Source organism: Mauremys reevesii, linkage group 8 (assembly GCF_016161935.1).
Source record: "Mauremys reevesii isolate NIE-2019 linkage group 8, ASM1616193v1, whole genome shotgun sequence".
Lineage (NCBI taxonomy): Eukaryota > Metazoa > Chordata > Testudines > Geoemydidae > Mauremys > Mauremys reevesii.
The window spans coordinates 43100364-43121529 of NC_052630.1; the positions used below are offsets into that span (position 1 = coordinate 43100364).

At 47.9% G+C, this 21166-nt stretch overlaps 1 protein-coding gene across 7 annotated transcripts in view; it reads right to left on the reverse strand.

Moving 5' to 3' along the window:
* Nucleotides 1-4859: 4859 nt before the first annotated feature.
* The window catches only part of PACS2 (phosphofurin acidic cluster sorting protein 2), a 191518-nt gene continuing 175211 nt past the window's right edge, over nucleotides 4860-21166 (reverse strand). For all 7 annotated transcript variants that reach the window (XM_039483783.1, XM_039483786.1, XM_039483782.1 and 4 more), the window contains 2 exons: nucleotides 12081-12194; nucleotides 4860-11310 (listed from right to left, as the gene is read on the reverse strand). In XM_039483783.1, coding sequence (XP_039339717.1) covers nucleotides 11192-11310; nucleotides 12081-12194 — 233 coding nt within the window. In that variant the 3' untranslated portion in view covers nucleotides 4860-11191. The remainder of the gene's footprint in view (nucleotides 11311-12080; nucleotides 12195-21166) is intronic.

A 21166-nucleotide genomic window follows, 5' to 3' on the forward strand; every position in this document is an offset into this window, starting at 1 on the left:
TCCCTGCATCACATTTGCTTTCAGTCCCTCTGTTAGCTTCCTACTGCACCAGATCAGAGCTCCTCAGCCTCCCAAGGCCATGCATAATCTCAGTGCCCTTCCCAGCCATTGCCCTCCTATGCTCAATTCTCATTTCCACTATCCGTATGCTGGCCCGGTCACCTTGCTCTCTTTGCCCACCCTGGTTGATACCTTCCACCATGCATGTCCACATTCATCTCCTCTGGTTTAGTGCATGAAACACAAGAAAGAGCCCATTACCTAGGCCCCCAGCTCCAGAGAGGCTACTGATTTTTTCCATGGTCTCCTTATTTCAACACATGTTTATGGTCAGAACCCTGTATCTGGTGTTACCAGTTGAAGTCAAGCCAGGCACGGACTAGAATGTGGTTCCAGGTTATGCAGACTGCAGTTCGGCACAGACACTATTTAAAAACTGCCCTGGATGACTGGATCATAAACATCCCCAAATGATTTGTTGTACTGACCCTCACACCAGCATCTCCCAGCAGCCTGGGTGCTCCCACAGCTTGCAGTAAGGAATCCACACTGTAGAAGGAATCCTCTTCCTCAGGTGAGTCCTGCCATGTTGGGGTGATGACATCAGCTCAGTTAGCTAGGAGTACTCATGAGAACGGGGAAAGAGGAGAGCTACTCGAACGAACGTTCTGCTTTTATTGTATTTGTTGCATTGGGTTTCTCAGTGAGCTCATGCGTCCTGTTTCTATAGGTACATGCCACAGGAAAACCTTTACACATGAAGTGTGGTTGACTGGCTTTGAGAAGACCACAACTTCCCTTGAGAGTCCATTCCAAAGACCGATACACCTCACCTTCCCCTTGTCAACCAGCTATATTAAACTTTCTTTTCTTCCCATTACTGTTTGTACTTCCATACATAGTCCTCCTCCCTCCATGGTATTCAGACCCTGCAAATATCTGTAGACTGCTCGGTCCTCATCATGTCACCAAGAGATCCATAATTAGCTCTTCTTCTCTCAAATTAACTTCCCCCCCCCTTTTTTTTTATTCTATACTCTTGGCTGCATGCTGGAACAGACTCAGGCTGTTCTGGGCCAGAGAGCAGAGAGAGGGCCAGGAGCGCTGATCCGGTCACAGACTGCACAGCAGCTAGATAAGTCACTGATAGAGCTGGATGCTGCACTAGTGGCAGAGGTTGGGTAGTGCTGCTTTCAACAGACAGTTTATCTTGTGTGGTATATTGAAAACTCTTTAATGTGTAGCTATCACTTTAAATTCTATGGAGACTTCCTGGTCCTGCCTGCAGGTTAGAGGGCTCTGTAGGAAGCCTGTGTTTTGGGTCTTTAGCAGTCAGTCTGCAAAGAACCAGCTTAGAGCAAGGTGGGTGGGTTGTTCCTCTCTGCCTTAGGGAGCAGCCTGCTTTGTCTCTCTCTCTGCTTTGGGCTCTTGTGTATTAGGGTTCTGCATTTTAAGATATACAGTCATTCTTTCTGGAATGTTGCAACATAACATTTTCCTCCCTCTAATTTTTCTGTTTCTATGCTGTGAACGTAACAGCTTGTATGGCAGAGATGTAGAACTATTTCTCCCCTTCTGTGCTGCTGTCTTGTTAGGCCCTTAGCCCCACACATCTTTGCACTCACCACTTCCTTTAGCTGTAGCCATAAATCAACGTGGCCACTCAGCTGACCTGGTCTTCATCATGCACTGCTCCCTCATCTTTATTGCCAAGGTCTCCCTGTCCAACTGTCTCAGCATCACTCACCTGCCCCTTCCACCTCACGCTGGTTCCATCTCTCTCCATGTCTACCAGGCCTCATTCTCATGCCTGTCAGCTCAGTCACCAGCTCCTTACTCTGTGTTCTCCCCTAGTGGTGGTCCATCCCACCAATGCCCTACCCTTGGCTGAACCCCAACACCCGCCGTTCCTGTTCTCACAGTGGTCTCTTGCAGGACTCCCATGGCTATATCTACTTCCCCAACAATGAGTTCACTCTCCTCCTCCAGTGCTGCCATTTTCATGGCCCAGCACCTGTACTTCTCCATCCTCAGAGGCCTCCAGATAGATCTCTATGCAGCTCCAACTCCTTGCTTAAACCTAGAGCTGGACAGGAATCTTCTGACAAAACACTTGTCAGAAAATGCCTGTTCATGGAAACCAAAAAGTGTTGTATGAAAATACTTTGGTTTTGCCAAACTCTGGCCAAACCACAGGCTGAGTCCCAGCAGATTTCTGCCTGGTTAATGGCCACCTCACCTGGTGGGGAGGCCTGCTGCTCCAGGGCCAGGATGCCCCAGCTTGAACCGGGGCTCTCAGGGCTTAGAGTCTCTGCTCTGTGGCAGGGGCAGCTCAAGGAGTTTCCCACAAGGCAGGGGCAGCTGTTCCATAAAAATGAAATAAAAATGTTTTTGGGGGCGGGGGGCGGATTTCCTTTGCATGGGAAATTCTGACATTTCTAGTTTTTGTTCTGAATCTGAACAAAATAGTTTTTGAAATATCAGATGTTTCCACTCAATGGAAATTCCGAGTTGACAAGATCTACCTAATGCTGCCCGCACCACCACACACCTCCAATTTTTCAAGTATAAAATGACCAAATTCCAACAGGTCCCTCCTACCTACAATCTTCTCTCCCACCTCTCCTGTCACACGTAGATTTCCTCTCTTTAAACCCACACACCCAGGATTCAACATTACCCATCTACAACTAAAACTTGTCCATCCCTCATCAGCAGCAGCATGGGTTTAGAGTAGACTACTATTTCATCCTCTGCAGTCATGAACACTGCAATTTTGCTCCCATCCAGTCCATTAAAAATGTTGCTACTGAGGGTATGCTTGTGTTCATTTGGGATGGAATGTGGTTTGCAGGGTGCTTATGCATAGGGCAGCATGCTGTGGCTCACCACCCTAGGAACATTCTGGAGAAGGCCAGGGGGAGGGGGTTGAGCTCAGCATGTGGAATGGAGAACTATGACCATGTGATAAAGAAATCCATATATGGAAAGGTTAACTCTTATTTGTTAGAGGTTCATGTTATGTAACTTGTTATGTAAGTGCCATGTGCAATAAAATAGCAAGGGGAGGGGCTCCTTGCTGGAGGGACTCTGCCTGATTTTTTGTACCAGGGGCTCTCCTTTTGTGCACATATTTAATAAAGCTTTGTTGAACTGAATCGAATTGCATTGAATTGAATTGCATCGCAGTCCCTTGATTCTACCCAGCATCAGACTCATTGGGAACCACAAAATCCCAACACTACTAAGATAATCTTTTTGGCTTGTCACCTCTTCCTTCTTTCCCCTTTCTTCATGGCATCACACTGAAACTGATAGTCTTCAGCTTTAGGGCTTTCCTGGCCAATCCCCTCCCTCCCAACAACTCACTCCATTGAGCCACTGACTCCTACTTTTGCTCTGCCAATGCCACCAGACCGTTGTGCCCTAATTCCAATTTCTCCTTCTGTGCTTTTGCTCACACAGCCCCTAAGATTGGGAAGCTGCCCATTAAAATCTGCAAAGTCAATATATGCTCCTTTCAAATTCCACCATATTGCCTACGGAACCCTCTACAATGGCTCAATAGCTGGCCTGCCAACACTTCTGTTTATGATGTTAATCACAGTGGTTTACCTTGTCCCTCCCAATCCCATTGGTTATATGCACCTGTTCCTTTGTCCGATGTATTGCCTGAGCTCATTAGGGCAGGGACTCGTGTGTGCACAATACTTAGTGCTCTCCATCGTAGCCTCTAGGTGCTACTGTAGCAAAGGTTTGGTTAGTAATTTGTCTCACTCAACTCAAGTGCACACCAAAATCCTCAGCCTCATTGTTGAGCACCAATAAAAGAATGTCTTAGTGCAGGGGGCTGGACTGGATGACCTCTTGAGGGTCCTTCCAGGCCTACATTTCTATGATGTCCTGTGATCAGACAGAGCGAGGCCTTCCTTCCTGACCACTTACCATCCTAGAAACGAACACACACTTGGCAACTCACTTCCTGGCCAATCTGGCATCTTGGGAACATGCTCTGAGAGGCTTAGCTCCTCTGGTTGTGTGCAGCTCAGAAACAAACTGGAGGAAATACTCTAGGATTTTGGCTTTTGCAAGATGGTGGAGCTCAGGTCCATCATGGAGGGCTGGGGATGTGCTTTGGCTGTAGGGGCTGAATGTGGCCATTGAGATGGAAGGGGTGACGAACAGCTAACCAATTAAGCAGCTTCTGGATGATCTCCAAGAAACATTGTTTTCTGATTGTGAGGGTGGTGATAATGCGAAAGCTGTGTTGTCAAGAGACAGGGTCACACACATTGCTCTCCACACTCCTTGCAGGAAAAGAGCTCAAGGATCACAACTGTTTCAACACAGGGGAAAGGGGATGGGATTGTGGTAATCCTGCTCTATCCTGGGGTGTGAAATATTGTTGAACATGTGGGCACAAAAAAAGCAACCGGTGTAAAAAGTGCAGTTTGACCATCAACAGAAATACTTTGGTTTTGTCAACACAACTGGTAGCAAAAATGGCCTCCCTGAGCCAGTGCTAAGAATGCTGCTAGCACAGGCAGTGCCAGAAAGTCTCCAGCTGTGTCAAAGCATCCCTGAGACTTGCTTCCACCGTGTCTCACTCTTACGTACTGTACTGGTGAAAAAGAAATTTTTCCCATCTACTCTAGCAGCTAAACCATTCCAAAGCATCTGTTCAAAGGACTGTCTGCTAGTAACAGATTTCCAAAGCAGGTTAATTTCCTAGTATAGACAGATCCATCCCAGTCATACAGAGCTACAAAATGCAGCCATTTCAATTCAAGCCAGGTCACTGGCACAGAAATGAACATCCACTCCCACCCAAAGGAGACGCCTGGGACGTGAGTGTGCTTTCATGTCCAGTTTTATTAGTGTTGCATTAGTACCATAAAATAGTTGATGAGGTTGCGCACATTGCAGTTCGTTCCAAAAAAGGCTATTTACATTTAATTTGTCTTCATATAAAACCTAAAACCCAAACAATACAACAAAACAGATGGACAACTTAGAAATCTACAGTGGTAACATCCCTTCATTTGACATCGTCTGAGCAGTGCTTGCAGCACATGTGACAATTTCACACACTAATGTACCCACACTTAGCAAGGTGCTTCCTAAAGAGTGCTCTGAGTAAAGACACGCTAGCATGCGAGTCAGACACACTAAGTTCTGGGATTCCTTCTGTCAGGCTGTAGGGAAGGGAAAGTCAACCTGACAGGGATTTTTGATGTGCTTCCTTTTAAAGGAATTAACATCCTGCTACTTGCAAAACTATGGCTCCTCCTCCTCCTCTCTAGCATCAAGTCCTAAAGCCTTCACGGAAACCCAAGAGAGCTCATCACTCCAGTTCTCCCATGACTTTGCAAGGAACTTGCCAAAGGAACCTCATGAAGGTCTGTGGGAGATGCTGTGCTCAGATAGTCACCTCTCATACTGGGCATCCCAGTGGGAAGATCATGCTAGAGTTTTAGCGAGTCCCCACAGTTCTAATGGCCAGGATACAGAAGTGCACTGAATGGAGGGTTTGTAATCTCAGTATCTCTAAGCAAACAATATGAAGAAAGAAAACACCCCAAGATGTTCCTATTGCCAAGATCTTTCAGACTTTACATTCCTGGGATCTGAGCTGAAACAAAGCTCCCATCTGACAGTGAGAAGCCCCTGTCTTTTCAGTACTTCGAACTACAGGGAAAGAATAAAGGCTCTCTAGTCTCACCAAGATGTTTTGCTTACAAGGTTTCAAGGCATCTGGTACTATTTCTTGAATCCTCAAAATGAAATCATCTTAGAATGTTTTCTTGGTATTAAACACCTGCCCAGACTGATCCAAGATGGTAATGATAGCTAGCCAAAGACTAACAGGACATACATGACAATAAGAGTGTTTTAGTGACATTAATAGAACAATGCTGGTCAGTTTGGTTTTTAGCTGGGTCAACGGCCTACAGGTGGGTATGGCAATTGTATATGAAACCACAAAAACTTCCCATTCTACTACTCCACCCTCAGATACCCTCTCTAGGACATGACAACAAGGCTTGCTATTTAAAGCAGCAAATGAAGCCAAAGGGAGGTTGATAAGTATCCTCAAACTAAGGTAATAGAGGAATTTTATACTTAAATTTGAGATATAAATGGCTCAACGGGGCTGTTGTTGGGTTGATCAGAAAAATGTGATTGGATTATATGCAATTGATAACTGCAGGTGAAATTAATGGAAAGCCAGAGGTTAAGTGAATACTGCTGCTCCAGCAGCTGGTTTCTTTAGGGCAAAGAAAAACAAATGCAAGCCCAGCAAGCATTCAATACGGGTAAGGATATTCCCTGGCTTGCCATGGTGGACTTCTGCATTTCATTTAGCCATGGAAGTGTAAAACTAGAGCTCCAATTCTTGGCCAGCATACTAGGGATGCCTCCTTAGATCCCACCTCCAAGGAAGGGCTGGGGCCAGTTTTCCCAAGAGAACACCAGTACAGGGGAACGTCAGCTTTGCCAATAGGAAAGTGCTGGAGTCGCAGTTTGGGGCTCCATGGAGCAGTCAGTCAGTATCGGGGCCTGGGTCAGTGTGTAATGGGAATCAAACGTATCTGCTACTACAGTACATTCCCACTTGCACTGGGATTGCTGCAGTCTCCTGGCCTCCTGCAGGGAAGGGGGGGGGGGTTTACAGGTGACGAGGTGGCATGCAACCAGCTGAAAACTAGGCAGTCAGCTCTGTCTCCACCCCTCTGCCTGTTCACTGCTAGAAATCCAGGGGCCGAAGTAAAAGCGACATCTAGATTTCCGGTTAAAACAGGCTGGATCAGGCCAATGAGATAAAGCAAATGAGTTTCCTTCTTTGAGTCACACTCTGGTGGAGGCCTGTGGAGGTCTCTTTTCATTATTCCATAAAGAGTTTTAAAACTGGGGCTGTGCTGGGTTTCTTGCTCCATTAGGGTCAGTTTTCTGCACTCATCATGGCAAAGGCAATTAAGCAGCCCCCCGATATCCTGATGGCCCCTTTTCAGGCACAAGAACTGGCACCTCCCCCCATTAGTCAGCTCTGCCCCAGAGTGTCCAATGGTATAGTCACAGCAAGCTGTCACACAGACCAGTTCTTCAGAGTGACTTCCTGTGAACCCTGGAATTGGTGGTTGGTTGAAGAGCACCATGTGGGAGATCCAAGCTCAGCTCAGCTCACCCTGGGAGGAGGGTCCTGCCACTGCTTTATCCTGTGGAGCAGCCCATTGTCTGCACAGCTCAATTGCTGTAACTCGGTTATGGCACAGCTTCGGCTCTCAAACTTCCAGAATGTTTTCCCAGTGGTCAGAGACGAAGTTAGTTGTGTGAAGAAGCTCAGAGAAAGTAACCACTGTATAAAACTTTAACAAACATTCCCAGGAAAAGCCCAGGGAATCTAACTCCAACCGTTGGCTATGAGGCAGGGCAGCCCCATGACAAACCACCAAGAATGAAGCTTTCCCAAGATCAGTGCAGTCCTGCCACCTGGCAAACTCCAGCCTGGGGGTTCAAGGAGAGTTTCTTTGGAAGCCTTGCTACCGCAGAGAGCCCACTGCAGATGGCTGTGCTGCCAAATAGCAGCTTGCCAGAGGAAACAAACTCTGCTGTCTGCAAGTGCTTGGGTACCAAGCAGGCAGAAAGTTTCCTGGTGAATTAGATTTCATAAAATGTAATTAAAATAAAGAACTAACCACCTGAAATGTTACACACGGTAAGACGGGGGCAACATACATTTGATAAGGAGGAGCCATGAAGTCCCATACTGGCTACAGTTTGTCTCTCTACAGTAGGTTGAAATACAAAGAGGAGCAAAGCGTCAAATCCTTCATTGCCCCGGTAAACAAAGTTATTGCAAATGGCCAGTCCAAGCCTTCTCCAGAGCTGCAGGGGCCATGAAAGCCAAGCAAGGATCTCTGTCAGTGCTGGTGTAGAATAAGCTGTGGGACTGAAATCAGACTGGATTTCAGTCACTCTACTTGCACAGGGAAGAGGGATTTAAGGAAGAACCTGAACCGCTGACTTCATTAAAAGGCTTGTCCTGAGGCAACAGCTTCAATAAAGAGCACTGATGTGCTTGTGTGCTCATTCCTAAGCTGTGGCTGCCAGGCAATGCTGCACTATCCCAGAGCAAGTCACAAGCCTCCTTGCAAGATCCTAAGCGCCAGCCGACACTATGCTGAAGCTAGAGATTCTTTCTGCCCCGTTACAAAGTGTTAGAGGGAAACCTACCCTCTCCTCAGGGCTGCCATAAGCAAGTGAATAGTTTACAGTAACCCCCCAACAGCTGCATCAGCGTTCATGTGTGGATCTGTGCGCTGACCTGCCCGACTCCTCAGAGGAATGTATTGCTGGGCTGCTGAGGACTCTGCCAGTCTGATGAGAGTTGATTCCTGGACATGGCTGAAATCGCACTAGAAAGTTTCTTTCTTATTAAACACGCATCTAAACCAGTAGACTGAGCAGTGAGGGGAAGGTGCATGTACTGTTTGCTCTGCAGATACTCGTCTTTACTGTGAAGGGGAGGAGGGAGGCACAGTTCTCATTTAGGGCCAGTCACCCTCACTCCTTCAGCAGGGCCGTTAGCTGAACACACACCCAGTGCCCACTGAAGTCCTGCCCAAGTCAATGAAACCCTTCCTGCAGGACACGCCTACCCAGGGTGTGACCTACACACAAGGTGGAACAGGCTCCACAGCCATTTGCAAATCTTCGTTCAGTCAGTCACTATCCCAGAACATTTGGACTCTGAAAAATGCTTAACGTATTGCTGTCCCTTTGAGAGGGCGGGAGAAGGAGCCACTCTGGGGGTCTCTGAAAATGGGCCTGAGCAGTGCAAACGCCTGCCCATGAGACTGGAACCCCCAGGAGGCTCCCCTTATGCAGCTGCACCCTGCTCATTTCAAGGGTGGAGTGCTGGCTCCTCTGCAAAGCAAACAAGCTCTAGCTCCTCAGCCACTGGGTTTGGAACATCTGCATGGAGGCTCCTCCCTGGAATTGTATTGCCAGGGGAGCCCCACAGATACAGCCCTAGGACCCCCTGGAGGAGTAGAGCAGGGTTACAGATAACTAAAGCTGTCAGGCTTTGCTGTAGTGTGATTCCTTGCAGGGTTGATGGGGGAGGATTTCTGGGCAAAGCAAAGGCTCCACCCCTGGCAATTTCAGTCCACGTGCAGCTGCCAGAAGAGTAGTGTGCAGCATGCCCGGTACAGGAGGGCTTCACTCAACTCCAGGGAGCTAAACCAGGTTAAGCCTGTGGTGAGACGGATCAGAGCCTTGTTCCTCCAGTTAGAGCACCTTGATGACCCTTCAGCAGAGCAAAGCTCCGTCCTAAAGCCAGGGCAGGATTCCCAGCAAGGTGAGTTGCTGTAGTAGCTCCTACACCATCCACACACCCAGCTACCAATGTGAGTGGGAGACATGGGGAAAGCTGTAGCTGAGCCTCCTTTGGCTCCAGAGATCCCCTGCTGCTGACGCAGCCCTGTAGGGCTACTGACATTGTAAATCAGAGCAACCTTCAGGCTGCTTTAGTATACCCTGGGAATGGGCTGGCACAGTGATATTTTAGGTGAGGGGGAAGGGAGAACATACATAGCTTACAGCTTCCCACTCATAAGCTGCAGTAGTGCTCAGGGGCAGGGCTATAGTGGCCAGTGCATTTCACACAGGCACTGGCTGGTTTTGCACAGTAAATCCTTAATCCCTGAATGGCGGGTTCTGCTAGCTTCAGGAAGGACAGGGGCACCGAGTGACTCCTCCACCCTCATTTTCTGTGGCAGGCCCCTCGGCCCCTTGGAGGATGGATCCTAAGCCGGCACGTGGCCCAGCTGGCTAACGGTGCATTGTGCTGGAGTCAAAGAACTAGAATAGTTGAGAGACCCCTCAGATGACACAATCCATGCATGAGGCATTCCAGCGCAGTCCAGACAAGCCGAAGTTCTCTGTCTCTGCTGTCAGAGCTGACTTTGCTACCTGGCCTCCTGCCTCGGAAACAGCAGCAGCAGCTCCTCGCATGGCTGGAGGGGGCCCCCAAACAAGAGATTCCCATCTGGAGTGTGAGGGGGGAACCTTGTACACACTGCCTAGAAGATGTACGTATGCAGGTGGCACATTTGCTGTGAGCTGGTATTGTATGTGCTTTCACATGCATGTGTGCTTTTGCTGTGCGGGTGTAAAATGCAGCAGCTCATGTGTAAGGGCCCAAGGGGCACAGGAACTAGCCAGTACACTAATGCCTGACTCATTAGACAGCAGCTCATCTTTCCTGTTATCTTTTTTTTTAGCAACTTAATCTTTTTTAAAAGCATTAAAAAAAATCTGCACCTGTAAAAATCCATTCTCTTGAGAGGCCGGGCAAGGTTTTATTGATGTACATAATCTGTATGAAAATCTAAATAGCAACAACCCCACTGAACTGGTGTCCTTCAAATCCAGCTCCAGGGGTGTTGTGACTGGCTCGGTTGGGTTATTGGAGCAGTGGGATTCCTCAGACAGACATTTCATACTTTGTATTTCAGTCTCCGCCCAACCTGAATCAGGCACGAGAGTGAACATGCCTGCTCATTTCAGTAGCTGGCCTTAAAACAATGACCCTCTGGCATTTCTTCACCTGTGGAGAATCCTGGGGTTTCCCTCAGTTATTAGCTTGGTTTTTGGCAGACAGTGCAATGCATTTCACATTCTTGGTACCTGAACTATCTGGTGATGAACCAGGCTCTACTTTCTTCATGTGAAGTCAGGGTGGTGGTGGGGTGCGGAAGAGTTAAACATTTAAAAACACAATTCTCCCACTACCTCCCACTCGCCCCTCAAAAACCATTCAAGCCCAATCCAGAACACCCAGCCGCAAACACACCCAGGAGGTTTCAGGTTAATAAGCAGTGCAGTTATCCAGCTATCTGCTCTTAAGTTCTTCGGTAGGTCACCCCAGTTCTGGAGGTTCTCCCAGTAATTTCCATGTTATCGGCACATTTCTACTTAAGACTGTTTTTTGCTTTGTTCAAGGGGTTTCCTTCCCTTGTAGTAAACTTAAGAATTAATAGAAAAAAGTAATTCAGAAGTAATCCAGATGCATCTGTAAGTAATCTGCAGGAGAGAGCAAGCAGACTTGAGTCAGAGTTGGCACTCAGATTCCTGCCTCCGGGTGTGCAGTCTCCATACAGGCAGAAAGCCGCCCTGCTGAAAGCGGTTAGAAGTTAGGTTTGGAGTGTCCGAATATGCAGATGGGAAAGTGCTTGACATGGGAGGACCACTGTGCTGCCAGCTGAAAGAACTTCACATCGTTCCACTCTACGCCATCAATTAGGACTGCAGGGGAAGAATAGAACAAGGAAGCAGGTCAAAAAGCACCCAGCAAGACAGTCACACTGGAGAATCCCTATGCCAGAATTCTATGCCATCCCATCATCCTTCCTCAGTCAGTACAGGAAACAGATGCTGCACTGACAGCTAGATAGTAGAAAGATTAGGAAGAAGGCCCAGTCAATTCTTCTGCTGCCCTAAAGATCAAATGAAAATGGCTCAGCAGCTGGATTGGGAAAGATACCAGTCATCTCCCTGCCCACCCTCAACAGTGGGAAATTGTCGACTGGCTGCATGCATTATGGAGAAATCCTCCTCTTCCTCTCAAGCATCAGGTAGAGGCCACAACCAGAGCAAACAAGATGGATCACTGGTTTGTTCCAGAATCAACACCTATAACCCAGAAGAGTTTAGAACAGTGGTTCTCAACCTTTTCCCAACACTGAAAACCATGTTACAACATAAAACTTCTGGGACTCCTCTCCCATCTAGCTACAAAGGAAAAAGAGGGTTGTTGTGCCCCCGAGACCTGTTTGTAACTCCCAAATTGAGAACCTAAGGTTTAGTGGCTGGCTGGCTCTATGCCATCTGTGGATTTCCCCATGATGGCAGAATCCTCCTGTAGACAGATCCACCAGGTTCAAGTCTGCTTTGTGTCACAGACCAGCATGTCCTGGTCAAGCACTGAGATGGCTGGCTTACAGGCACAAGAGCCATAATTAGCAATAAAATGCTCCCCTTTACTATCAGAAATGATGCAATAATTCAGCACTTACCCCGCAGCATATTCTGCTGATGTTTTGCTGTGCAAATCAATCTACTAATTCCTTCAATGCATTGACTCTTAGACTCAATCTCCTTGTCTTTTGTTTTCTTGGGCAAAAACATCACTAGAAGAAAACCAAACCAAACATGCTTAATCTCTACCAGCCACAAGAAGTTATCCTGAAACAATTAGGTAAAAATACACTGAAGCCTGAACTTTCCTCTTTGCCAGGAGTTTGACTGGCCAGGTACTCCCCCTGCATGCTTATTAACATTTCCAGTTCACAGGATTACTTACCAAGCATTGCCACCTTACAAACTGGGTCCTATTAATTGGGCATTATTAGAGCCCCAAAGCAATTCATATTGCCTCTGAAAGTCTTCATTGCTATAAGCCTCCCCTTCATCCCCCTGGGGCAATTCCCCTGCTGGGGAAATATCCAGTCTGTTAAGATAAAACTCCACCCTTGTGCACTGCGAGCTTCGGTGGTTGGCTCTAATGATATAAAATCTACTATGCTCCCATGGAGATTCTTGCTTATTGCAAAAAGTTTCTAGAGCAGAAAGCCCCAGATGTTATCCTCACTTACAGTTGAATGTGGCAACTAGTGCATATTCACTACACAAACACCAGGTCAACAGCTGCTCAAAGGGACAGCTGAGATAAGGGAGCTCCTGCAAATAAAGTAACTGGCCAGGGAGGGGAAAGGTTAGGAAGCCCTTCTGAAAAAGGTCTAAGGATCCATCTGAATTAACAATCTGAAAGGGAGAGGGTGGCTCCGCTCCAAACTGGGGATGAACACCCTTGAATCCAGCCTGGGCAAATTCCATATAGGAGCTTATTAGGTGCACAGCCTCAAGTCCCCAGACAGAATATACCATGTCAAAAGGCTCCGAAAACTTGGACAGGCCTTGCAGTTCATGTCTGAACTGGAGGATGGCAATTCCCGCACCACTGACACCCCAGCCTGAGTGATGTGGCATCTGCTCAGCATTAACTCTGACCCAACACTGCAATGGGGCACCCATGCAGAGTTCATTGCAAGAGTAGATCCCCTCAAGAGAAAAAGTTACCAGCTATTGAATAGCCAAAGCCATTTGCTACAACACAGTGCATTTTCAAACCAAACCAATTTGACTAAGCGCTGGAGATTTGACGTGTTCACAGTCCATTGCAATATTGCAGTTGCTATAACATAAGAACAGCTGTACCAGGTCAGACCAAAGGTCCATCTAGCCCAGTATCCTGTCTACCGATAGTGGCCAATGCCAGGTGCCCCAGAGGGAGTAGACCTAACAGGTAATGATCAAGTGATCTCTCTCCTGCCATCCATCTCCACCCTCTGACAAACAGAAGCTAGGGACACCATTCCTTACCCATCCTGGCTAATAGCCATTAATGGACTTAACCACTATGAATTTATCCAGTTCTCTTTTAAACGCTGTTATAGTCCTAGCCTTCACAAATTTCCTCAGGTAAGGAGTCCCACAAGTTGATTGTGCGCTGCGTGAAGAAGAACTTCCTTGTATTTGTTTTAAACCTGCTGCCTATTAATTTCATTTGGTGGTCCCTAGTCCTTGTATTATGGGAATAAGTAAATAACTTTTCCTTATCCACTTTCTCCACATCACTCATGATTTTATATACCTCTATTATATCCCCCCTTAGTCTCCTCTTTTCCAAGCTGAAGAGTCCTAGCCTCTTTAATCTCGCCTCATATGGGACTCATTCCAAACCCCTAATCATTTTAGTTGCCCTTTTCTGAACCTTTTCTAATACCAGTATATCTTTTTTGAGATGAGGAGACCACATTTGTACGCACTATTCGAGATGTGGGCGTACCATGGATTTATATAAGGGCAATAATATATTCTCAGTCTTCTTCTCTATCCCATTTTTAATGATTCCTAACATCCTGTTTGCTTTTTTGACCGCCTCTGCACACTGTGTGGACATATTCAGAGAACTATCCATGATGACTCCAAGATCTTTTTCTTCACTTGTTGTAGCTAAATTAGCCCCCATCATGTTGTATGTATAGTTGGGGTTATTTTTTCCAATGTGCATTACTTTACATTTATCCACATTAAATTTCATTTGCCATTTTGTTGCCCAATCACTTAGTTTTGTGAGATCTTTTTGAAGTTCTTCACAGTCTGCTTTGGTCTTAACTATCCTGAGCAGTTTAGTATCATCTGCAAACTCCGCCACCTCACTTTTTACCCCTTTCTCCAGAATAAGTTGAATAGGATTGGTCCCAGGACTGACCCTTGGGGAACACCACTAGTTACCCCTCTCCATTCTGAGAATTTACCATTAATTCCTACCCTTTGTTCCCAGTCTTTTAACCAGTTCTCAATCCAGTTTTATCCCATGATAGCTTAATTTACGTAAGAGCCTTTGGTGAGGGACATCTCCAACTCTTGGAAAAAAATTTCAGGTCCATGCATGGGGCCAGTGGGGAGCTGTTGTAGAAGACTCCTGAAGGAAAAGGAATTCTAGAAGTGCCTCTCACTGGTAACAGGTTTCCCAGAAAGTGTAATTTCCTGGCTTTCCAGTATTCCCCCCCACACACACCCCTCCAACACCTAAACTTCAAACATTGTTAGGCTCCCCACCAATCCTCCTCCTTTTTGAAATATTCCTATGTTTACAGCCTTACAGGGAACAGGGGAAAGACTGAGCTCCTAGGTTGGAAAGGTGGTTCTGGTCATACTTGGAGAATGGAGTTTAAACTTTAGGTGGGGCACATGTGAACTGGAGGCTTCCCAAGGATGATGGCAGCTCTTTGAAACCTGCAGGTCTGATTAATCTGGGTCAGAGCTCATCTCTGCAGCCTGCACTCTATCAGAGAGCTGAGAGGATCCTAGTGATAAACACTGAGCCCTTCTTCCCCCCTTACACTGGTAGCTGAAGTAGATCCGTATGTATGGGAGCATACTGCCATGGCTGTCTGCATTCTTGAGGCTGACAGCCTTTTAATAGGCACCAATAGCCTTTTGTCAGTATCCCTTACACATTGATCTTTGCTGTATGGTTTAGCTTGGAAGGATGGAGATGTGTGATCAATCCTCAGCTGAGTCAGTAGTTTCACTGGGCCATGTTCTTGTTCCCGTTATTTCCAACATCCACATCCTCCCTGGCACAATCGGAGTCCCTGATTCCTCTAGACTCTGATCCGCAGTAGCACTCTTGGCAGAGGACCATTGCAGCACACTCACATCAGGGCTCCTGAAATAAGATCTCCTTGTCTAGTTATTTGCTGCAGGGTGAACAGCTCTCCTTGGTGCTTCCATGGGGCACACTACATGCAAGCTGAACATCTCTCATTCTCCATTTACCCTTTTGCTCCATCTCTCCTGCTGAGCCCCTCGCTTCGGTGCTTAGTGCCCTGCGTATGCACAGGTGCTTTTCAGACCAACTGAGCAGTCGCCTGGCCTCTAGTGTGTTGCTGGTCTTCTCTTGCTGTTTATCCAAGGTCAATATCCCCTTGGTGGATGATCATATGCGATCCTCAGCATGGGGGACACACCTACGAGGTCAATCCTCAGCTAGTCGATGTTCCTGGCTTCAACTTGTGAATGGAAACTCCTGGCCCCAAGCCTGCCAGGCTGCAATTGGCCTTGATGGCTATCTGGGGTAGGGGTTCCCCCATCCACCCCCCGTCAGCAGAGTGGGTTTATTTTGTGTGGCATTTCCATCAGCCTGGTCCCCTCCTAGCTTTTGAGGGAGACCATTTCTTGCTCATGTTTGAGTGTGATGGGTCCTAGTGATCCATCCTGAATCTAAGTCTCTCACACATATGAAAGATCTCTAAGCAGCTGACTATCAACCTAACAGTCTGGGGAGACTGTTCACTGGCCAGTCTTTTGGGGTCTGTATGAATGACCAGGTCTCCTCCCACCTTTCTGAATCACATCTCTACTTGTACCTAAATAACTCTCCCAATTGAGCTGGCAGGATCTTTATCACTGCCTCTGTGGCCTCTTCCAATTCCCTCTTCGTTCTGGCCTTAATGAGAATGTCATCTACACAGGGAAACAAATGCATGCCACCTGGCCTGGAGCTGTCCCACAAGGATCTCCATATTTTGTGAAGACTGGACGCAAAGGAGAGCATCGCTCTATCACAAATGCAGCACAGGAATCTCTGGCAGGTGCTTTGGTCCCTGAATTTCCTAGGCAGCATTCCTGCTGCTATGGCATGCTACGTCACCACATGGAACAGTGTGTGCTTTTTATGCTATGAGAGTATTTCTGGCCCAGTACTGCCCACAGACCCACTGATTGCTTGTGGATGATTAAGATGGGATATTGTCCCTGAGAACTCTTCGGAGAAAGGGTCTGCTGTCCCTGTACGTCAGAGACAGAGGCCTGGTCTACACTATGAGTTTATCTCTAATTTAGCAGCGTTAAACCGAATTAACCCTGCACCTGTTCACACAACGAAGCCCTTTACTTCGATATAAAGGGCTCTTAATATTGATATCTGTACTCCTCCCCAACGAGGGGAGTAGTGCTGAAATCGGTATTGCCATTTCGAATTAGGGTTAGTGTGGCCGCAATTCGACGGTATTGGCCTCCAGGAGCTATCCCACAGTGCACCATTGTGACTGCTCTGGACAGCAATCTGAACTCGGATGCACTGGCCAAGTAGACAGGAAAAGCCCCGCGAACTTTTGAATTTCATTTCCTGTTTGCCCAGCGTGGAGCGCTGATCAGCACAGATGACCATGCAGTCCCAGAATCAAAAAAGAGCTCCAGCATGGACCGTAAGGGAGATACTGAATCTGATCTCTGTATGGGGAGATGAATCTGTTCTATCAGAACTCCGTTCCAATAGACGAAATGCCAAAACATTTGAAAAAAATCTCCAAGGCTATGATGGACAGAGGCCACAACAGGGACTCACAGTGCTGAAACTTAAGGAGCTGAGACAAGCATACCAGAAAGCCAAAGAATGAAATGGATGCTCCCGGAGGGAGAGACGACTGACGACTGTAGCTATCCCACAGTTCCCGCACTCTCCAAAAACCATTTGAATTCTTGGCTGAGCTCCCAAAACCTGAAGGGTCAAAAACATTGTCACGGGTTGTTCAAGGTATATGTGGTCCCCCCCTCGTGAAAGCAAAGGGAAAAAAATCCTCTCGCCTTTTTTCAGTGTCACCGTATGTCTACTGGATGCTGCTGGCAGACGCGGTGCTGCAGCGCTACACAGCAGCATCCCCTTCCCTTCCCGATGACAGACGGTGCAATATGACTGGTATTCGTCATCATCATCCCGTGAGTGCTCCTGGTTGGCCTCAGTGAGGTCGGCCGGGGGCGCCTGGGCAAAAATGGGAATGACTCTCAGGTCATTCTCTTCTTTAAGCTTTGTCTGATGGAGATTCACTCCTGCCTGGAATATCATAGCAGCTGGAGGCTGCCCTCCTCTCCCCCCTTTGATCTCTGTTTGCAGAGGCAATAAAGTCAGTGTTTCTTATTCATGCATTCTTTATTACTTCATCACACAAATGAGAGGATAACTGCCACAGTAGCCCAGGAGGGGTGTGGGAGGAGGGAAGCAACGGGTGGCGTTGTTGCAGGGGCACCCCCTAGAATGGCATGCAGCTCATCATTTCTGCAGGATGTCTGGGGCTCTGACCCAGAGCAACCGTTTGCCTCTCTGGTTCTTTTGTAGGTTTGCCTGATATTCTAGGCAGGACTGACTCTCCATTAGACAAAACTTAAAGAAGAGAATGACCTTGGGAGTCATTCCCATTTTTGTCCATGTGCCCCCCGACCGACCTCACTGAGGCCGGCCAGGAGCACCCATGACAGCACCAGACCGTCATTGTCAACTTGCAAAGCAGCAGACAGTACAGTAGGGCAAGTAACCATCTTTGCTAACTTGCAAAAGGCAAGGCGATGCTGCTGTGTAGTGCTGCAGTACCATGTCTGTTAGCCACATCCAGTAGACATATGGTGACAGTGAAAAAAGGCTTAAAAAAATGGCAATCCAGGGAAAAGGGCGCGAGATGATTGTCTGCCATTGCTTTCACGGAGGGAGGATTGACTGACAACATTTACCCAGAATCACCCGTGACACTGTTTTTGCCCCATCATGCATTGGGATCTCAACCCAGAATTCCAGTTGGTGGGGGAGACTGCAGGAACTATGAGATAGCTACTCACAGTGCAACGCTCCGGAAATTGACGCTAGCCTCGGTACATGGACGCACACAGCCGAATTAATGTGGCTGCGTGCACTCGACTTTATACAATCTATTTCCAAATACTGGTTTCTGTAAAATCGGAATAATCCCATAGTGTAGACATACCCAGAATGGATCTTGAGGTTATGCTGGTGTCAGTTCCAGGGAGTGTTGTGTAAGGACAGGTTTCAGTACCCACTCGTCTCGTAAGGCGTGTTCTCTCCTGGTGTGGAAGATGGCGGGCCTGCCACCAATTGCTTGTCTCTGTTCCTCCTTGGGCAACGTTGGTGTTGCCTGGAAGAGGGCAAGGAGGCGTTGATGTCCTGTCATACTTTTCATCCTCTGCTGAAAGTGTGGTTTCCTCCAGTCAATCCGAGTCCCTTCTGGGGGATTGGTGAAGGGGGGATCCATGGTCAATTATGTGCATTGTCTAAATTCTTTTTGGAGCTGGAGAAAAGGTTGTGGGACATCTTTTCCCCTGCAGTGCATAACTGCATTCACAATTTATTTTAGGGATCAGTGGGTCACTGCTAAACCCAGAAGTTGCTGAGCCAGAGTCTCCAGACCACATATGTAGCCCCAGGCTGTGCCGGAAAACAGATGAGCTGCCATTGCCCTTGTTGGGCTGTCTGGTGGTGCCTGCTGATATGTCTGCAGATAAAGATGTGGCAGTGACATTGAGTGATCAGAGACTGTTGATGACATTTGGAGGCCAATCCTCTTGGTGCCTGTTCCTGTGCCATAACAGATTGTCCTGGAGTGAAAGATAGAGGCCCATGAAGCCTGGGGTGCCAATGAAACAGTCCGAGGGCATCCTCTACTTTCAAGCCCTAGGAGAAAGAGACCCCTTCCTCTACCACAGTCATGTCCGAAGTGAATCACCACAATGATCTGTGAGGTATGGCGAGTGGTTTACTCAACAGTGCCCCATATGGGGATGCTTCAGCCTGAATCATCTTTTCTGCAGCCACATTCAGCGGCACGCCATGCCCTTTGGGGAGTGGTGGGGGAAATTATCTCAGACACAGGTTGTGCCTCCTCCTCTCCGCCTGGAGTCCCAGGGCTGCAACTGCCCTCTGAGGCATAGGGGTAAATGCTCAGGGATGGAGGGAAGGAGTGCACACATCAGATTCCTCATGTTTTGACTGATCTTCCTCCCCAGGGCAAGTCAACAGTGCACAGGGACCCACCTGGGAAGGAAGAAGGGATGTGCGCTTCCTTCTGACTTTTGGCTGGATTTGATTTCTGTCCTGTCTCCTGAGGGGCCAGTGAAGAGATGGAAGAGGATGAGTCTCTTTGTTGTTTGAAACAGGACCCAGCTCTCTGCAGGCTGGGGTGGGAAGAGCTGCATGCTTTGGAGTCTTGGAACCACGTTTCTTCAGGGAAGAGATGGTGCCTACCCAGAGTTCTCCCACTGCTACTCCCCTGAGGTACACCACCCAGCTGAGCACCCCTTGATCTACTCTTTGTTTGGGTCGGTCCATCTCTGCTGCTGAGCCAGTCTGCCATGGGGCTCTGTACCCTCACACGGGCAGGTTTCCTTCCAGTGGAGGGGTTGGCTGGCCTCCATCACTACCCTGCTTGTCTCCCCTTGCTGTTTAGAGTCTACCAAGGTGGTGATGTCTGATCTGATAGTGTGCCATCCTCAGCATGGGGGGACGAGTCTGGGAGGTCAGTCCTCAGTGCCATGAGTCCAGCCAGCCCATGCTGTCCCTGGCTTCCATTTGTGAATGGACACTCGGAACACAGCGCTTGTTCAGAAATGGACCCACTCCTGGTTGCTCTCCCAGGAGAGCAGTGAACCTCTCACATTTGCTAGTGGATTCTCTAGGGCTGACCCACGTTTTGTGGAAGGTTGCACTGAGGCTGTTCTGACTCACCCTGCTGGGAATGAGCATATTGCTTTCCTCCTCAGACTCATTCTCACAGGCACAGTCATGCTATGGTCCCTCCTTGTCCAAGGGGAAGCGATGGAAGAGCCCATGTCACCAGGGCTTCAGCACTCAGATGGCTGTCAGAGCTCTCTGCTCTGAGAATGAGAGAACTGGGAGACCTGGCACCTCCATGGACTGTCCTGGTTGCCTGGTCCTTGTCTGAGTGGGGGATAGGTATGTTCTGCGTTGAGCTGGGAAATGGGGGGAGGTAGGCAGAGGCCTTCTAACAGCTGGAAGGAACATGGGCTGGCCGGTAGCATCGTACTGGGAGACAGGGGAGTTGCAAAGGAAAAAAGGAAGAGAGGATCAGAAGACCCAAGAACTGTAGCAAGTTCTCTGTGCTGCTCCTCCCACGCCAGAGGCAGCACATTTTGGTGGTGGGTTTCCAGCAAGCAGGTCCTTAACAGAGAAGATTGGACTGAAGCCTGTAGGTATGAGAACACCCTCAATGGGGGGAGGTGGAGGGGAGGGGGAGCTGTGACATACTCTCACTTGAATACTAGCAGCACAACTGCTGTATCCTCTTAACTGGCGCCACTCTCCTCTTCTCCACATTCTTCTCACACTTTCCCATTCTCACCCTCCCTCCACTAACCATACCTTGCCCTATGACCACCACCTCCTCATCCTCCTTCGCTCCAACCCTTTCGCCCAACAAACGGATTTTCTCATGTAGGAATCCCTCTACATGAGAAAACAGCCCTGAATGACTATTCCGCACTAGCTCCTTGGGTGGATGCTCATATAGTACACCAAGAGTGCCTTTAACTTAATCCACTTCCAATTAATCCATCGCTTTAAATTCACACCGGGTCCTGTTTCACAATAGATTTCTTGTGTAAACCAGCTGTAAGGGTACAGTCTCTGTTAATCACTGCTGTGAAATCGTCTAACAAGGGTACAGGATGATACTGAGTCCAACACAAGGGCTGGATAGTTGTATGACCATTAATACATCTGTACCTGCAA